Genomic DNA, 18,661 nt, shown 5'->3' with positions numbered 1-18,661 from the left:
AGAGATGTATGTCTAATTTCCTTTCTCACACTAATGTTCAATATTGCGAGAAAGTTATATATTCACTCTGCGACAAGTGACAACTGATAAATACATGAGCACATAGGCTACCCTAATGAATGACTCAGCATCTGCATGGTTTCGAATGAATGATTCCAGTTCTGGAAACATCCCAATGATAATCGCCCCTTTCTTTTTTCCCCCTGTGTGATTATTCCTCTGCCTTTCAAACCGCCACCCACGAACCTTCACACTCCCACGTGGTGGTTTTTGAAAAGTCTGAGGGGTTGGTTGAGACATGGCCCTCCCCCCTTAGATCAATGAGCCAGTAAAAACAGTCCCTACTTGCCTTTTTAGCGATTGCGCATTTCGTATATAAAGGACAGCCGGTGAGGCTAAGAATGCTGTGAGCGCCATCCACCCCGCACCTGCACACACACACACCACTACTCCACCTCGCACACATTCCCTTCCATTTGCACACGCACCCCCTTGTCTGGCCGGATGAGTTACCACCCGGTGGACACGGTAGGGAGTCCATTCAGGAGAAGCATGGATAGTAGGACAAGCTACGGCCGCTCCTCCGGCACCCCCTCCAGCGGGTTCCGCTCTCAGTCCTGGTCCCGGTCAAGCCCTAACAAGCCCTACAAGAGGAGCGTCAATATGCCGGTAGCCAGAGCGTACAGCTCTACACTCCTCAGCTCCGCCGAAAGCGTTGATTTCAGTCAAACTAACGGAGACTACAAGCGTTCCAATGAGAAAGAGCAGCTCCAGGGGCTAAACGACCGTTTCGCCGGTTACATCGACAAGGTGCACTATCTGGAGCAGCAGAACAGCCAGATTGAGGAGGAGATCCAGGCGCTGCGGCAGAAGCAGGTGTCGCAGTCCCAGCTAGGCGATTTATACGACCAGGAGCTCCAGGAGCTGCGCTCCATGCTGGAGCAGATCCACCACGATAAGGCGCAGATCCAGCTCGACACGGACCACATCGAGGAGGACATCCAGAGAATTAGGGACCGCTTCGATGAGGAAGCTCGCATCAGGGATGAGACTGAAGGCATCATCCGGGCGCTCAAAAAAGATATGAACGACTCTGAGTTAGTGAAGTCGGAGTTGGAGAAGAAAGTCCAGTCACTGCAGGATGAGATTGCCTTTATCCGTAACAACCACGAGGAAGAGGTGAGCGAGCTGTTTGCCCAGGTGCAAGCGTCGCAGGTGACCATGGAGAGGAAAGACTTCCAGAAGACGGACATCACCGAGGCGCTCCGGGAGATCCGCACCCAGCTCGAGGGCCACTCCAACCAGAACCTGCAGCAGGTGGAGGACTGGTTCATGTGCCGCTATTCCAAGCTCACTGATGCTGCGGAACAAAACAAAGATGCAATAAAGTCCGCTCGTGATGAGATTGCGGACTACCGCCGCCAGCTCCAGTCCAAGACCGTGGAGTTAGAATCCGTCCGGGGAACCAGGGAGTCACTGGAAAGGCAGCTGAATGACATCGAGGACCGACACAACAACGACCTGTCCAGCCTGCAGGTATGATGAGACCCGCTGTTGGCATTGTTTTCATACAGAAACCCCCAGCCACAGGCTTAATGGTGAAGTGTTCTATAAAGTTGTATTCTTTGTGTAAGTAGAGAAGCAATGTAGTGGAGAGAGTTGGCTAAATAATATTATCAGATGTGTATCGTTTATCATATAAGCTATCAAATTGTGCCAGAGTCGTGTGAGGATATTATCACGATTCCTTTGAGGTTTTTAATTCTTATTTTTAGTATAGTTTTAGTACAAGGAGCGTTCCCTACTTTGAGAAAGGAACATATACATATTCTATTTGTTTTATTGTGTTAATATAGATAGATGTGTTTTATCTAGGTATATAAGCTCTGCGCAATGGTCGTGTCTGCGCATTTGCTTTAGATAAATGGCACAATGCTGACATCTTATGGGCACAGCTTTTACATCGCCCATCCTTATTGAAGCATTAGGCTACTTATACGCTGCGACAATTGGTGAAAGTCAGGAGACATTATAGGGTTTTTAATTAAGTGGAGACATAATGCAGCAAACGTTTTTTTTTTTTGCCAAGTCAGAGACGCGGGTCGATGCGTTCATTGGCTGTGTCCTTGCCTCACCCCACACAGATTTCGAGGAGGACTATTGAACAAGTGCGAAGAGGCTGCCCTTGAAACAGTGTACACTGCGTCAGAATACATTATTTCACAGAACAATAATAGCCTAACCTTTTGCGCAGAACGGTCTCCAACATATCAATTGATTTGCCCTTTTACAAGGAGACAGGGTGAATTCACACTTTCAATTGTTATTGCAACGATATTGTAATGAAATCTCAAAGTGCTTTAATGTGGTGTAAATTTACACATGTTTAAATGTGCTTGTGATAGCCTAATTACTATGAACAAAATACGAAATTGTATTATTATTATTATTTTTTTTTTTTTACAGTTTTCATATTACTTCCAGAGGGTTCTGTCCTTTTGGAGACATATCCTCTCTGCACCAAAAAAATAGATAACCAAGTATTTTTTCAGAGTTCCACATAGGCCTAGGTAATAACAGCTCCTAACCAGCTCATGTCGCTTGGTCTTGTTTTCTGCAGGAGACCATCCACCAGCTGGATAATGAGCTCAAGGGCACGAAGTGGGAGATGGCGCGTCATCTGCGCGAGTACCAGGACCTGCTCAATGTCAAGATGGCCCTCGACATCGAGATAGCTGCATACAGGTACAGTGCGAAGGCAGTGTGCTAATTAGGCCTATCATTGATTAAAACAAATATTTTTTTTAAAACACGTGGAACTAAAATTGTACTCATTAAGGAACAAATAAATTGTATTTCATCATGTGTAATATATATATATAAGGCAACATTTAAAGTGTTGGTCCCATGTTTCATGAGCCGAAACAAAAAATCCCAGAAATGTTCCATATGAACAAAAAGCTTATTTCTTAAAAATGTTGTAGATACATTTGTTTACATCCGTTAGTGAGCATTTCTCTTTTGCCAACATAATCCATCCACCTGACAGGTGTGGCATATCAAGAAGCTGAATAAACAGCATGATCATTAAATAGGTGCACCTTGTGCTGGTGACAATAAAAGGCCACTTTCAAAGGTGCAGTTTTATCTCAAAACACAATGCCACAGATTTCTCAAGGTTTGAGGGAGCGTGCAAATGGCATACTGACTGCAGGAATGTCCACCAGAGCTGATGCCAGATGATTTAATGTTAATTTCTCTACCATAAGCTGCCTCCAATGTCACTTTAGAGAATTTGGCAGTACGTCCAACCAGCCTCACAACCGCAGACCACGTGTAACCACGCCAGCCCTGGACCTCCACATCCAATTTCTTCAACTGCGGGATTATCTGAGGGGTGGTGCGGTGGTTCGGTGGTGCTGAGGAGTATTTCTGTCTGTAATAAAGCCCTTTTGTGGGTGGGCCCAGCTGCCAAGCGGGTGGGCCTTTGCCCTCTCAGACCCACCGATGGCTGCACCCCTGCCCAGTCAAGTGAAATCCATAGATTAGGGCATAATTAATTTATTTCAATTGACTGATTTCCTTTATGAACTGTAAAATCTTTGAAATTGTTGCATGTTGCATTTATATATATATTTTCAGTATATATCAACCCTAACTTTTATATTAGACCTACACTATACTATATCTAATTTTCTATTGTTTTTGCAGGAAACTCCTAGAAGGTGAGGAGACCCACTTTAGCACTTTCCCTTACCGCCAAGCTGTCACCTCCTCTAAGAAGTCCAAGTCTGGGCCTCCCAAACTGAAGGTCCAGCACAAGTTTGTAGAGGAGATCATTGAGGAGACCAGGGTGGAGGATGAGAAGTCTGAAATGGATGTGACCCTGGCAGAGATTGGCCAGGAGCTGTCTGCCGCACTGGAGGCAGAGGCAACAGATGACAGAGAGGAGGAAGGAGAGGATAAGGGAGAAGAAGAAGGAGAAGAAGAAGTGGGACATGGAGAAGAGGGAGAGGGTGACTCAGAAGAGGTTGTAGCCTCCACTGAAGCCCAGGTGAGCTCCAGCACCCCTGCTGAGGAGGAAGAGGAGGACAAAACCGGTGGCGATGAAGAAGAAGATGGAGGAGAGGGTGCTGAGGAGGGAGAGAAAGAAGAAGAGGGTGAGAAAGAAGGAAAGGATGAGGGTGAGAAGGGAGATGATGCAGAAGGTGGTGATGAGGGAGAAGGAAGGGAAGAGGGAGAGGAGACAGCCCCAGAATCAATATCTCCTGACAAAGAGAAGGCTGGAGAGAAGGAAGGAAGCGGAGGAGAAGAAGAGACAGCAGAGGGAGAGGGAGAAGAGGAGGGTGGTGATAAAGAGGAAGTTGCAGGTAGTGACAAAGGATCCAAAGATGGAGATGATAAGGATGAGAAAGATAAGAAAGGAAAGGATGAGAAAGATGACAAAACAGATGAGGCAGATGTAGCCAAGACAGAGTCTCCCAAAACAGATGCCCCCAAGAGTGAGGCCCCAAAAGCTGAGGTCCAGAAATCTGAGGCCCCAAAGGTCTCCAAGCCAGACTCCCTGAAAGCTGAATCCCCTAAGGCTGGGTCCCCTAAGTCTGAGTCCCCGAAAGCTGGATCCCCCAAACATGAATCCCCCAAAGCTGGTTCCCCTAAATCCGAATCCCCAAAACCCGGCTCCCCCAAATCTGAAACCCCCAAAACAGCTGGATCCCCCAAATCTGAATCCCCCAAACCGGCTGGTTCCCCCAAATCTGAATCCCCCAAACCTGCAGGGTCCCCCAAATCTGAATCCCCCAAATTAGGATCCCCTAAAGCAGAGTCCCCTAAGGATGAGGCTCCCAAACCAGTAGCTCCCAAGTCAGAGGCCCCCAAGGCTGCAGAAGAGAAAGTAGACAAAAAGGGTGATTCAGAGGAAGAGAAGGTAGAAAAGAAAGATGCAGCTATGAGCGGAGAAGTGGAGAAGAGTGCCCCAGAGGACAAAAAGGATGATGGGAAGAAAGAGGAGACGGATGTGATCTCAAATGGAGTGGACGAGAGCCCCACCAAAGATGACCCCAGCCAGAAAGATGACCCCAACCAGAAAGATGACCCCAGCCAGAAGGTGGTCATCACCAAAACGGTGGAGACCATCACCACTGGAGAGGACGGAGCCAAGCATGTCGTTAAATCAGTCACTGTCACCGAGACTGTGAAGGAGTCTGAGGATATGATTCAGGAGAAGATGGTGTCCAGCAAGACGATGGAGAAACACTCTTCCAAGTCCGTCAAGGTGGTGACCGAAACCGAGTGACTGCTCTCCAACCAATCCACCCAGGAGGGTCAGGGAGGAGGACACGACGACAAGCAATCATACAGCTAGAGCGATGTAATAAAGATAACCACTCTCAAACATACAGAAAAGCAAAGAGAGAAGCCATATGATGTGACAAAGCTAAAATTTCTAAAATGCATGTTGAGTGAAGCTATAAATGAGCTTTTCTGCAGATGCGGTCAGGAAAATTTGGGAATGGGACAGATTATTAATTATCTTTCTTTCTACTTGCAGTTCACAGGAGGGCTCACGGGTGGGGGCGTCTGCATGCTAGCTCAGGGAGGGAGTCCCCTCTCTAACATGTATGTATGGATGGATGGATGGGAGAGTGATAGAAATGTATCTTCATTCAAATGAAGTTTTTTGGGGGGCCCAGGTGGGAGGGTCCAATTCAGAAGTAAGCTTACTTATTATGTGACGATACCAATTGAGCCAAAAAAATACAATCGACTACAATACAATACAGTGAAGAAAGAGAATGACGATGGTGCAATGAACTCATTATCATAAACATACAGTACCCAAAGCAATTAACGCATAAATAACCTTGAAGAAACTCCTAGCCTTAAACATGCTTTGTATCAGTGTCTATTATGTTTACGAGTGCAATTGAAAATAAATCTGTAAATGCGCACACATACATTATTGTATGCATAGGATGGACTTGAATTTAAATTCCGAACATAAATGAGGTGCTACAGTTTGCAATCCCATGTCTTTACTCATAATGAATGATTTCCCAGCAGCATTTGCTCAATAAATGTCGTACTGAAATACAAAATATGGTCTCTTGTTCGTTTATGACACGTGGCAAACTCATTCCACGGACAGCTGAGTGTCTGCGGGTTTTCGCTCAACCCTTGTACTTGATTGATGATTTAAGGTCACTAAGGAACTCCCCTCACCTGCTTGTCTGCGTCTTGATTTAAAGGAAAAAACAAAAACCTGCAGACACTCGGCTCTCTGTGGAATGAGTTTGACACCCCTGCTTTATGCAATTTTCCTGTCCTGTACGTTCACTTTTGTATTTACAGTAGGTTTCTCACCACAATATGCACACAATATTCAACTTCCTCATCTGCTTTTATGGGGATGGGATTGCATCCTTCATTATCTTCTGCAGCCTAGAATTTATACACAACCACATAAACATCCACAGGCTGTCCTCTACAGATATTTAAAGTCATAATCGGTAGGTAATATGTGCATGCCATCTAAGAATAGGCCACCAACAATAAAATGAACGATGCAATCCTATGCCGTCACATGCAAATAGCACTTGATTAGAGTTGATTTATCAAATCAAATCAAACTTCATTTGCAAAGCACATTTCTTAACAAAGAAAATTGCACTTCAAAGTGCTTTACATACTGTACATAAATAAAATTATAAAAAGTGAGAAAGATAAAATATATATATACTGCTCAAAAAAATAAAGGGAACACTAAAATAACACATCCTAGATCTGAATGAATGAAATAATCTTATTAAATACTTTTTTCTTTACATAGTTGAATGTGCTGACAACAAAATCACACAAAAATAATCAATGGAAATCCAATTTATCAACCCATGGAGGTCTGGATTTGGAGTCACACTCAAAATTAAAGTGGAAAACCACACTACAGGCTGATCCAACTTTGATGTAATGTCCTTAAAACAAGTCAAAATGAGGCTCAGTAGTGTGTGTGGCCTCCACGTGCCTGTATGACCTCCCTACAACGCCTGGGCATGCTCCTGATGAGGTGGTGGATGGTCTCCTGAGGGATCTCCTCCCAGACGTGGACTAAAGCATCCGCCAACTCCTGGACAGTCTGTGGTGCAACGTGGCGTTGGTGGATGGAGCGAGACATGATGTCCCAGATGTGCTCAATTGGATTCAGGTCTGGGGAACGGGCGGGCCAGTCCATAGCATCAATGCCTTCCTCTTGCAGAAACTGCTGACACACTCCAGCCACATGAGGTCTAGCATTGTCTTGCATTAGGAGGAACCCAGGGCTAACCGCACCAGCATATGGTCTCACAGGGGGTCTGAGGATCTCATCTTGGTATCTAATGGCAGTCAGGCTACCTCTGGCGAGCACATGGAGGGCTGTGCGGCCCCCCAAAGAAATTCCACCCTACACCATGACTGACCCACCGCCAAACCGGTCATGCTGGAGGATGTTGCAGGCAGCAGAACGTTCTCCACGGCGTCTCCAGACTCTGTCACGTCTGTCACATGTGCTCAGTGTGATCCTGCTTTCATCTGTGAAGAGCACAGGGCGCCAGTGGCGAATTTGCCAATCTTGATGTTCTCTGACAAATGCCAAACGTCCTGCACGGTGTTGGGCTGTAAGCACAACCCCCACCTGTGGACGTTGGGCCCTCATACCACCCTCATGGAGTCTGTTTCTGACCGTTTGAGCAGACACATGCACATTTGTGGCCTGCTGGAGGTCATTTTGCAGGGCTCTGGCAGTGCTCCTCCTGCTCCTCCTTGCACAAAGGCAGAGGTAGCAGTCCTGCTGCTGGGTTGTTGCCCTCCTACGGCCTCCTCCACGTCTCCTGATGTACTGGCCTGTCTCCTGGTAGCGCCTCCATGCTCTGGACACTACGCTGACAGACACAGCATACCTTCTTGCCACAGCTCACATTGATGTGCCATCCTGGATGAGCTGCACTACCTGAGCCACTTGTGTGGGTTGTAGACTCCGTCTCATGCTACCACTAGAGTGAAAGCACCGCCAGCATTCAAAAGTGACCAAAACATCAGCCAGGAAGCATAGGAACTGAGAAGTGGTCTGTGGTCACCACCTGCAGAACCACTCCTTTATTGGGGGTGTCTTGCTAATTGCCTATAATTTCCACCTGTTGTCTATTCCATTTGCACAACAGCATGTGAAATGTATTGTCAATCAGTGTTGCTTCCTAAGTGGACAGTTTGATTTCACAGAAGTGTGATTGACTTGGAGTTACATTGTGTTGTTTAAGTGTTCCCTTTATTTTTTTGAGCAGTGTATATATACATACATTTCTAGACAAATATACAATTAAGATAGATTAATTAAGAAAATAAAACAACAGTGGACATGAGAGACTAATATTAAAGATGTAGACTGAGAAATGTATGGTATATGACATAGTAGTCTTTCAGCCATTAGCTATATTATTCGAGAACAACATTACCTACAATGTTAAACATGACTTGAAACTATACCTATTTTAAAGTATTTTACATGACAACTTAAACAATGCAGTGATACAGTAGGTAATTTGGAGATTCAACAACATTGACGCAGACAGTGACTCGTTTGGAAGTTCAGCACCACAGGAAAGTGGACAGCAACGGTCTCAGGTCCAAGCCACACTGGAAAAATCCCTGAAGAAGTTTCTTTGAAATCCACATACACTGAGTGTAGAAAACATTAAGAACTTCCAATTTTTCAGGCCAGGGACTCTACAAGGTGTCGAAAGCGTTCCACAGGGATGCTGGCCCATGTTGACTCTAATGCTTCCCAGTGCTGTGTCAGGTTGGCTGGATGTCCTTTGGGTGGTGGATCATTCTTGATACAGACAGTAAACTGTTGATCGTGAAAAACCCAGCAACATTGCAGTTCTTGATACAAATCGGTGTGCCTGGCACCTACTACCATACCCTGTTCAACAGAACTTAAAGTGGAACTGACAGTGTTTTAGTAACATGACATTGTATTAAAATCTGTTCATATACACCTCAAGTAAGAATATGACACCTTGTTTTTATTTTCTGATAAGCGAGCACTTAGATATGGTCATTTTCACAATTTCATAAATTCATAGAATGTTTGGGAATGATGTACAGTAAGGGATTTGTGAAAATTCTGTTAGGACAATTAATAGACACTGCAGCAAATAAAACAGAATAAAAATATCTGTCTTGCCCAGGACTGGTGTCTATGCAGACCGGTATGCCATAGCGAATCAGAGCTAATAGCCAATCAAATAAGCCATTTGCCACACAGGCCTGTCGTCATTCACTTTGGAATGGACTGTGTGTTTACAGGCAGTAGCAACAGTGCGATTTTAGAGCATTACAACGCATTGGCCAAAAGCCACAAAATACACCTGATTGGATTTCTGCAAATATGTACATACCGCAGGAGTCCTCTTACATTTGGGAACTTCACAGTCCTATTGATCAAACAACCATAAAAAGGTATCTCTCCCTCAGTTGCCTTTGCACATCAACAACAACAAGATCAACAACTAATGCTAGCCAGAGCAAGATAAGCTAAAATCTAACAAGGGAACATTGGATAAACCCTCTCAAGCTTTTTAAGCTAGTTGGCCATCAACATTGCAGTGAAACAATAGGGAATAGTCGCTTGCTTGTCCTTTTGCAGCTTGCCTGCCAATGCATGCTTGTCCCAACCCACGTTTTGACAACTGAATGGGAACTTGTCTGCCTGCCCACGCACTTAATCAATGCCAAATACATTTGATTGACAACTAAGAGATATGCTAAATGTGGATAACAATCGTTCAAACTCAGCATAGCTAGCTAGCTAGCAAAGCGAATCACATTTCTTGCCAGGTAACCAAATGACACCTGCATCTCTAGCTGTAGACACAAAAAAATTATATGGGGGGGTCACTCACCCACTCCTCCAATGACATGACATCCTCCCAGCAGCTAGCTATCTAACATTAGGCACTGTGTTTGTAGCTTGCTATGTGGATAAGCTAGCCCAGGGGTGTCAAACTCAATCAGTGCAAGGGACCTATTTAAAAAACAACTCATTTGCGGGCCAGACATAAACTATTTGTTTTCACAAAAAAAACGTGCAACTGCAACACAAACTGGCCATTGTTTAATTAGAAATAATATGCCTCTTTATAATGTCCACTTCTATACAGAGAATACTGTATATAGCATTCTAACATATTAAAACAAAAGAGAGAAATAATATTTGTCCAGCCTTGGCTGCTATGCTTGCAGATGTGCATAATATGCTGCGACCCTAATCAGAAAGTATTTAATAGCAAATAACAAAAACGTAGCTATAGGTTTGTTTTAACATTTAAACGTAAAACATGTTTTACATTGTTTTGCACTGCATGGATCACCGGTGCGGTAGAATGCAACATTATATTGTAGTTGAGTAGCCAGCCTGGGTTACTGCTCAAAAATGTTTCTAAAATATGCCTACATGTTTCTCTTTTGCATGGTGTTTTCTTGCAGGTTTTGTTTTTGGTTATTCATTGTCAAGCTTTAAAAACCGAAGCCAGACTGCAACATTTTAGTAGCCTAGCTAGGACTGTGGCATCTGTCTGCACACTTTCCCTTTGCTGCGTGCTGTAAAAGTGGCACACAAAAGAAGCTCAATCGAAGTTAAATTGTCCGATGTGAGCGCATCCAGCGGTAATCTCATAAAGTAAAATAAAAAATAAGATTACAACATATATCAAAAGAAGAAAACCCTTAGAGAGGTCTGCCTGTAGGCTACGACTGTAAATTGACTATATGAGCTGTTTCTCCATTGCTTGTCCTCACGTTGCTTGTCCTCACCTGATCCGGGCTGAACCCTACTGCAACTGCTGGTCGGGGACGACACTGCGGGGACGACGCTCTATGCTCACTCAGTGCGATTTCAACCCATTTCATCAGTGGACTTTGTCAAATAGCATGAATGAAAACAAACTAAAGCAGGCAAAAAAAGCAGTGGGTTATAAAATGTTTCACGTTTTAATTCCAATTCAAAGTAAAGCCTCTGCCCTAGTACGACAAACTGGACTCAGGGGTAGACATAACATAGTAAAAGTAAATCTGTTTCCCTCATTTTATATGCCCACCCACATCGACCAAGCGGTTGCTAGACAATCGTGTTATATGCGCACCCACCCCGACCAACCTGCCTCCTTTTACTTATGCCTTAAGTAACCTTATGTCATATGTAACCTTGCCAAAAGTAGTATATCATGCTAGTTTCAGTATGCAGGATTTACGTTTATTATGTTATGTCTAGTCTATGAGACCATGCTGAGTAGTTGAAAAAGTTTTATGACTGATCCACAGTGCCTACAGAAAGTATTCATATCCCTTGACATATTCCACATTTTGTTGTGTTACAGCCGGAATTCAAAATGGATTAAATAAAATAAAAATCTCACTCATCTACACACAATACCACATAATGAAAAAGTGAAAACAAGTTAAAAAAAAAATGTTGCAAATGTATTGAAAATGAAATACAGAAATATCTAATTTACATAATACGTATACCCCTCAGTCAACACAGAATCACCTTTGGCAGTGATTACAGCTGTGAGTCTTTCTGGGTAAGTCTCTAAGAGCTTTGCACACCTGGATGGTACAACATTTGCACATTATTCATTTTAAAATTCTTCAACCTACACTACATGGCCTAAAGTATGTGGACACCTGTTCATTGAACATCTCATTCCAAAATCATGCGCATTAATATGGAGTTGGTCCCCCCTTTGCTGCAATAACAGCCTCCACTCTTCTGGGAAGGCTTTTCACTAGATGTTGGAACATTGCTGCGTGGACCTGCTTCCATTCAGCCACAAGAGCATTAGTGAGGTCGGCACTAATGTTGGGCGATTAGGCCTGGCTTACAGCCGCCTTTCCAATTCATCCCAAAGGTGTTTGATGGGGTTGAGGTCAGGGTTCTGTGCAGGCCAGTCAAGTTCTTCCATACCCTCATGCTGAACCAGGAGAGGGCCTTGTATGCTGTAGAGCTAAGATTTCCCTTCACTGGAATTAATTAAGGAGCGCAGCAGCTCCAGACCATTGTTCCTCCTTCACCAAACTTTATAGTTGGTAGTATGCATTGGGCCAGTAGCGTCTCCTGGCATCCGCCAAACCCAGATTTGTCCATCGGAGTGCATAGTTTGAACTCGGTAGTGAGTGTTGCAACCAAGAGCAGACAATTTTTACACGCTTCAGGTTAGTATTATGGAGCAACCATAATGTTGTTGATCCATCCCCAGTTTTCTCCTATCACAGCCATTAAACTTTTAAAGTCACCATTGGTCTCATGGTGAAATCCCTGAGCGGTTTCCTTCCTCTCCGGCAACTGAGTTAGGAAGGATGCCTGTATCTTTGTAGTGACTGGTTGTATTGATACACCACCCAAGGTGTAATTGATAACTTTGCCATGCTCAAAGGGATATTCAATGTCTGTGTTTTTTTTCTACCCATCTACTAATAGGTGCCCTTCTTTGCGAGGCATTGGAAAACCTCCCTGGTCTTTGTGTTTGAATCTGTGTTTGAAATTCACTGCTCAACTGAGGGACCTTACAGATAATTGTCTGTGTGGGGTACAGAGATGAGGTTGTCATTCGAAAATCATATTAAACATTGTTATGCACACAGCCAACTTATTATGTGACTTGTTTAGCACATTTTTTACACCTAAACTTATGTAGGCTTGCCATAACAAAGGGGATGAATACTTGCTTAGTCAAGACATTTCAGCTTTAATTTTTAATAAATGTGTAATAATGTCTAAAAACATAATTCCATGTTGACATTATGGGGTATTGTGTGTAGGCCAGTGACACCCAATCTGAATTTAATTCATTTTAAATTCAGGTTGTAACAAAGCAAAATGTGAAAAAAGTCAAGGGGTGTGAATATTTTCTGAAGGCACTGTATCCAGTCCTCTGCAATGCAGTTTTGCTTGGTGCATCATTACGCGCAAATTAATTGTTTTAAGCGATTTAGGTTGTTTGGAATTTAGTATGTGATTATTATATTAAACTGAAGACATGTTGGGTGCTGTCCATGGGTGACTCTGCTGATTGCTAACATTCTTCCTCTCAGGATTTTAGCTCAGCACTCACGTAGAGTGCCGAAGGAAGCAACTAAATTGTGAAGAGTCATAAAATCAGCTACACAGTATTTCAATGTCTTAAAAGCAATAAAAACACACGACTGATCCCAGATTTGATCGTTCTCAGCCCTGAAATTAGGTAATAAAAATGCCATCCCTCTCTGAAGTTCCTCCCGTTCCTCAGCATCTGTTCGACACACTGGACATGAGCTGCATAGCTGATGGAGCCTCTGATGTGGACCTTGCCAGGTTAGTGCTCCCTCAAGACGGAATAAAGTACAAAAAATGATCAGATCCCTGCCAGTGCGTCGTGATTGTGCCTGCATGCCCCAAATGTCGATGTAAGCAACTGCAAACCCAGAGAACCAGCTGTGTTCGCCATTCATGATCGGCACTATGGACAGGTTACCTGAAGTGCAACACACAGAGATATCTAATTCTGTGCAACACACTTACACCAGTGTGTGTGTGTGTGTGTGTGTGTGTGTGTGTGTGTGTGTGTGTGTGCGTGCGTGCGTGCGTGCGTGCGTGAGTGCGTGCGTGTGTTCGTGTGGGTGTGCGTATGTGTGTGTGGCCGACAGTCCAAAATGTCCAAATGTGGACAGAGAGACTAATGGATGTGCTCATAAGATAGCTCTTCTAGGCCTAAAAGATATCTGATAGGCTGATAAGCATAGTTAAACAGTATTCTAATGTATTTTTACAAGCAGCTTCTAAACCATTCAATAGATCGTTTTTTTTAACATTTACAAAATGTTTATAAATCATGACACATAACCTGTTAATTTTTCTATGAATTAATTGAGTAAGGACCTGCTGTCATGTATGATGAACAACAGGCCTTATATGTTTTCACATTGTGGTTAACTATGTGGTCATGTTTTTAAGCGCCTTCAAGATGTATCAATGATATATTCAACATTTCATCCATGTTGTTGCGTTTCAACAGGTCTAACTTTAATATGATAAAACCCAAACTATTATAAATACTGTTTACTGAGTTATTATTCAGCAAGATTCAGTATAAGGACAAAGCAATCAATTACACACTCTGCATGTCTTTCAAACGTATTTATTCAACCATCCAAAACCACACTCTTACAGACTTGCACAGGCATAGCACACACACTCTTACACACACTAGAGGAATTGTGTGACCTTTATTGACTTTATTGACATAACTACTAGCAGATAACCTTGATTTTGATGCATTAGTGCACTAAAAGACATTGTATTGAGCACCTTGTTAACAAGCACACTGGAGTCGATAATGTTGGGTATTTCTGCTGTTTGCCGAGCTGAGGTTTTATTAGACTGTCTTTTGGCTTGTGTGGTCTTGGGCCACAAACTTACTTTTTAGCCATTGGTTTTTCAGTTTGGTCTTTCTCTTCTGCAGGTTTTTCTCTCTTCTCCTCACTCTTGGTTATCTCTGGTTCGCTCTTCTCTTCTTTGGTTTCTGCTTCGTCCTCTTGTTTCTCCTCACTTTTACCTTCATCTTTCACCTCTTCATCTTTATCACCCCCTTCTTTATCATCTCCTCCCTCTTCCACACCTTCCTTTCCATCCTGCTCCTCACCCTCATCCTTATCTTCCTCTTTCTCTGCATCCTCTTTTGCAGTTTCTGCCTTCTCATCTCCACCTATATCAAAAAAGGAAATAATTGAGAATAGAGGAATTTAGTTAGTATACAGGTTTGTAAAAATGTCAGCATATAAGCAATACACAACAACAATAGAGAATATTCTTTGATGGAAAATATCCCAACGCTAACCTTGATCTCCATCCTTAGCATCCTCTCCATCTTCCTTCTCCTCCTCGCCTCCCTCATTACCATCTTCCTCTTTCTCTTCTCCCTTTTCCTCCTTCTCCTCTCCACCCTCTTCTTCCTCCTCCTGTCCCTCCTCTTTCTTCTCTTCTGCTTCTTCCTCCTCCTTCTCCTCCTCTTCCTCCTTCGCCTTCTCCTCCTCTTCCTCCTCCTGTGGTGGGCTGGCAGAGTCCCGCTGGGCCAGGCTGGTAGAGATGATGTCTTCTCCAGAGACGAATGAGGAGCTGAGGAAGCGTGAGGCCATCAGGTAGGGGGCGCCAGAGCTCAGGCTAGACTGCATTGAGAACATGTTGCTGCCGAAGGAGGGCATGACTGACAAGGTGTGGCCATAGACACTGGACATACCCCCTGACCCGCCCACACTGAAGTGAGACTCCTCCCCCTCCAGCAGCTTCCTGGAAAAGTAAAGGATCATGGGAAAGATACAATTTTAGAATAAAAGCGCAAAAGGCTTTCCTTGACCTGGACTGGCATTAGTATTATTACATTATATGTGTTTAAGTTGAAGCTCTGGCCTGTGCTCCTCATAGCATCCTACCTGTAGGCAGCGATCTCAATGTCCAAGGCCATCTTAACATTCAGCAAGTCCTGGTAGTCCTTCAGGTAGTGAGCCATCTCCTGCTTGGTGGCTCTCAGCTCATTCTCCAGCTGACCAATAGTGTCCTACGGGAGACGTTTAAAGGTTATGAAGTGGATAAAGTATTTTTTTTTACAGTGGGTAATACAGGAAATATGCCTTAAATGGCTGAATGGATGACATTTTAAATGTATTCAAAATAATCTTATTTGTTCCTATTCTGTAAGTCAGTTCCACTTGGCACAAAATATAAAACATTATTGGTGTCTTGTATTCTGATATAGTCATTTACCTATTAGTAAGCAGTTTCTAAACATAAATAAATTCACATTCAGATGGCATTCATTCTGAGGAATTTGCATCAATCCAGATTTGCTGTTTAATTCGTCCTGCAGTACCACCACTGACCTGCATGTTGCTGATCTCAGCGCTCTGCTTGTCCTCCATGATGTGTAGCTGGTTTTCCAGAGACTTGTTGAGGCCCCTGCAGGTATCGATCTCCAGCAGGTGGGCCTTGAGCTGCCGGCGGTACTCCCCTGCCTCATCCCTGGAGCTCCTCACCGCGTCGCTGTGCTGGGCAACACTCTCTGTCAGGGAGCCCACCTTCCCATGGAACCACTCCTCAGCAGACTGCATGTTCTTGGCCGCCAGCCTCTCGTACTGGGCCCGGATGCCCCTCAGAGCACCGGACAGGTCCGGTGTGGCTGCCTCCATCTCCACAGCCACCTGGGCCCCCAGCTGGGCCTGGGCCTGGAGCTCCACCACCTCCCCCTCGTGGAGCTTCTTGAGGAAGGCCACCTCGTCCAGCAGGGTCTCCACCCTCTTCTCCAGCTCAGCCCTGGCCAGGGCAGTCTGGTCGGCCCCGCGCCGTGCATCCAGCAGCCTGCCCTCCGCGTCCTCGCGGGCCACCACCTCCTCCTCGTAGCGGGCCTGCAGGGCGCTCAGGGCCTGCTCCAGACGCTCCCTCTGGCCCAGGGCGGCCTGCTGCTCCCCACGCGCCTCATCCACGGCGGCCCTCAGGGCCCGCGCCTCCTGCTCATACAGGGCCGCTAGGCGGGAGGGTTCACCGTGCCTTTGCCTCAGCATCACCAGCTCAGCCTCCAGTGCACGGTTCTGCTGCTCCAGCTCCCGCACACGCTCGATGAAGCCAGCGAAGCGGTCGTTGAGGTCCTGCAGCTGGGCCCTCTCCTGGGTCCTCACTGTTCGGAACTCAGAGCTCACCTGGGTCGCCTGGCTCAGCTCCAGTTCCACAGAGGAGGAAGAGGCCATGGATGAATGCAGAGCCTGGCCAGGAGAGAAGTACTGCAGATGGGAGCTCACGGAGGAGGAGAGGGGGGAGGCGTGGGAGGAGAAGGCCGATCGTGACCTCCCCTTGGTCACCACTCCGCGGGGGGCTCCCTCCACGTGCCAGCGGCGATAGGAGGAGGATGAGTAGTAAGGGTCAAAGCCGAGGGTACTCATGGCTGGGCTGGGAGGGCAGGCAGCTCTGTCTGGCTCTGTGTCAATGTGTCTGTAGGGCTCAGGTGAAGAACCCAGACTGATGCTGCTGCAGTGGCTCCAGCTTTTATAGCAGGAGGGAGAGCTCTGACGCAGGCGCATTCCCAAACTCTGACTACGCAGGATCGATAGGCTTACACTGCAACGGACAGAGAGGGAGAAAGGAAAGGAGGAAAGAGAGGGGAGGGAGAGGTTGCAGATGGAGAGGTATTTGTGTTTTTGAGGGTACAAAGGAGGTTAGCATATTTCTGGTTTCTCTACACTGTTTCTGTCATACACAGTAACCTTGACTACTAATGTTCACAAGTTAATGTTCAGGAAAGTAGAGTTAGATAGCTAAAGCCTCTGGGTAATGAAGTATACATCTGCACTTTACCTGCACCGATAGTAAAAATGAATAGTCACATGAGATGACTTGAGTTTGGAGTCATTCATTTGAATGTAGGTCTCGCAGTCCTCCCTGTAGGGGAAGAAAATGAATGGGCTGTCCTGATTCTACAGCAGCCTATGCATTGATATTATACACAGCTTCTCCTCATACAGTGACACAGCACCTGCCCTGCTGGCCAATTAGAGAGCGACACCCATGACCACAGAAAACCTACATTGATAAACACAGAACACGCGGCTGATTGGTATGTGTTTATCAATTTATATTTATTTATACATTATGGCTGGGAAGCTACTGTTTGGTGCCTGTAGATACTTGTGAGGTTCTGAATCAGATGCTGTAATGATAATGTGTGTAAATATGATAATGTCTGTGAAGATGTATTTGTGTTTTTTGGGATGATAATGCATTGATAATAATAATAATAGATAATCATAATAATAATAGATAGTGCATCTATTATACAAAATAGGTCAAATTAATTCAAATACATTTTCATGATTGCCTTAGTTGGAAGGGACACAGAGGAATTTGAAGAGAAGTTAAATGGCCTTTTTATATTGTCATGTTAATTCCCTAACAAGAGAAACAGGCTTCTTATCTTTCAGCTGCAAAGTGAAGAGGGAACCATAACTGGTCAATAACACTCTGCTTCCTCCCTGCTGACACCCACGTCATCCTTTTCCTCCTCCACTTCCTCCTGAGAGGGGTGGGGGAGATACACATTTTATAATGTCCCAGACTGCTGATTGAGAGAATGGACAGCACAGTGACTTGCCATACATTGAAGCATAGTATGAGGATCTTGTGAGAGAACAGGCTGGTATGAGTCCATGTTTAGGTGCAGTACATTATGTATTTCGCCTGTACACATTTGAGGAGAGTGTATGAATTTAAGTGTGTTGGTGCGTCTCTTTTGTATGTGCGTATTTTGCTGACAGTTCTCAAAGCAGAAGCCTTGAAGGTGAGATGGATGTGGATTGCTAGGCTACAGTAGGTGCGGGGTGCTGCCGCAAGCTGAGTCATAAGTAAAGTCAGGGCCGGTTCCAGGCATTATCAACATAAGCCCCAGGCATTTTAAGAAATCAGTCGGGGGCTCAACTTACTGTTGAGAGTTAGAATAGTACAGTATACAAGGTGCAATTTAGACATTTGGTTGTGCATCAGCATTTTGACAGTCACTTAATTAGCCCATGTCAGTCACTGACAGTCACTCAACTAGCCCATGTCAGC

General features: G+C 44.8%; 2 protein-coding genes across 2 annotated transcripts; one reads left to right on the top strand and one right to left on the bottom strand.

Annotated features, from left to right (window-relative positions):
- The first annotated feature begins 392 nt into the window (after positions 1-392).
- nefma (neurofilament medium chain a) lies at positions 393-6,098 on the top strand. The gene is made up of 3 exons (XM_029769249.1): positions 393-1,536; positions 2,621-2,745; positions 3,712-6,098. Exons 1-3 carry the CDS (start codon positions 505-507, stop codon positions 5,294-5,296), a joined length of 2,742 nt encoding a protein of 913 aa, XP_029625109.1. The 5' UTR covers positions 393-504; the 3' UTR covers positions 5,297-6,098.
- An 8,096-nt stretch (positions 6,099-14,194) lies between these two features.
- LOC115204027 (neurofilament light polypeptide) lies at positions 14,195-17,063 on the bottom strand. The gene is made up of 4 exons (XM_029769248.1): positions 15,949-17,063; positions 15,502-15,626; positions 14,910-15,358; positions 14,195-14,777 (listed from the first exon to the last, which is right to left on the bottom strand). The coding sequence occupies exons 1-4, from the start codon at positions 16,999-17,001 to the stop codon at positions 14,488-14,490; spliced, it is 1,917 nt and encodes a 638-aa protein (XP_029625108.1). The 5' UTR covers positions 17,002-17,063; the 3' UTR covers positions 14,195-14,487.
- Between the last annotated feature and the right edge of the window lie 1,598 nt (positions 17,064-18,661).

The sequence above is a fragment of the Salmo trutta genome, chromosome 12 (genome assembly GCF_901001165.1).
Source record: "Salmo trutta chromosome 12, fSalTru1.1, whole genome shotgun sequence".
In the NCBI taxonomy this organism is placed as follows: Eukaryota; Metazoa; Chordata; class Actinopteri; order Salmoniformes; family Salmonidae; genus Salmo; species Salmo trutta.
The sequence above is the reverse complement of the archived record's forward strand: the minus strand, read 5'-3'. Positions and strand labels throughout refer to the sequence as shown.

Excerpts from the sequence above, each read along its gene's own strand:
- nefma (XM_029769249.1), top strand. The coding sequence starts at position 505 with ATGAGTTACCACCCGGTGGACACGGTAGGGAGTCCATTCAGGAGAAGC. Across the intron at positions 1,537-2,620 it reads ACGACCTGTCCAGCCTGCAG|GAGACCATCCACCAGCTGGA; the intron begins GTATGATGAGAC and ends TGTTTTCTGCAG. Across the intron at positions 2,746-3,711 it reads ATCGAGATAGCTGCATACAG|GAAACTCCTAGAAGGTGAGG; the intron begins GTACAGTGCGAA and ends TTGTTTTTGCAG.
- LOC115204027 (XM_029769248.1), bottom strand. The coding sequence starts at position 17,001 with ATGAGTACCCTCGGCTTTGACCCTTACTACTCATCCTCCTCCTATCGC. Across the intron at positions 15,359-15,501 it reads ATTGAGATCGCTGCCTACAG|GAAGCTGCTGGAGGGGGAGG; the intron begins GTAGGATGCTAT and ends TTACTTTTCCAG. Across the intron at positions 14,778-14,909 it reads TGCTAAGGATGGAGATCAAG|GTGGAGATGAGAAGGCAGAA; the intron begins GTTAGCGTTGGG and ends TTTTTGATATAG.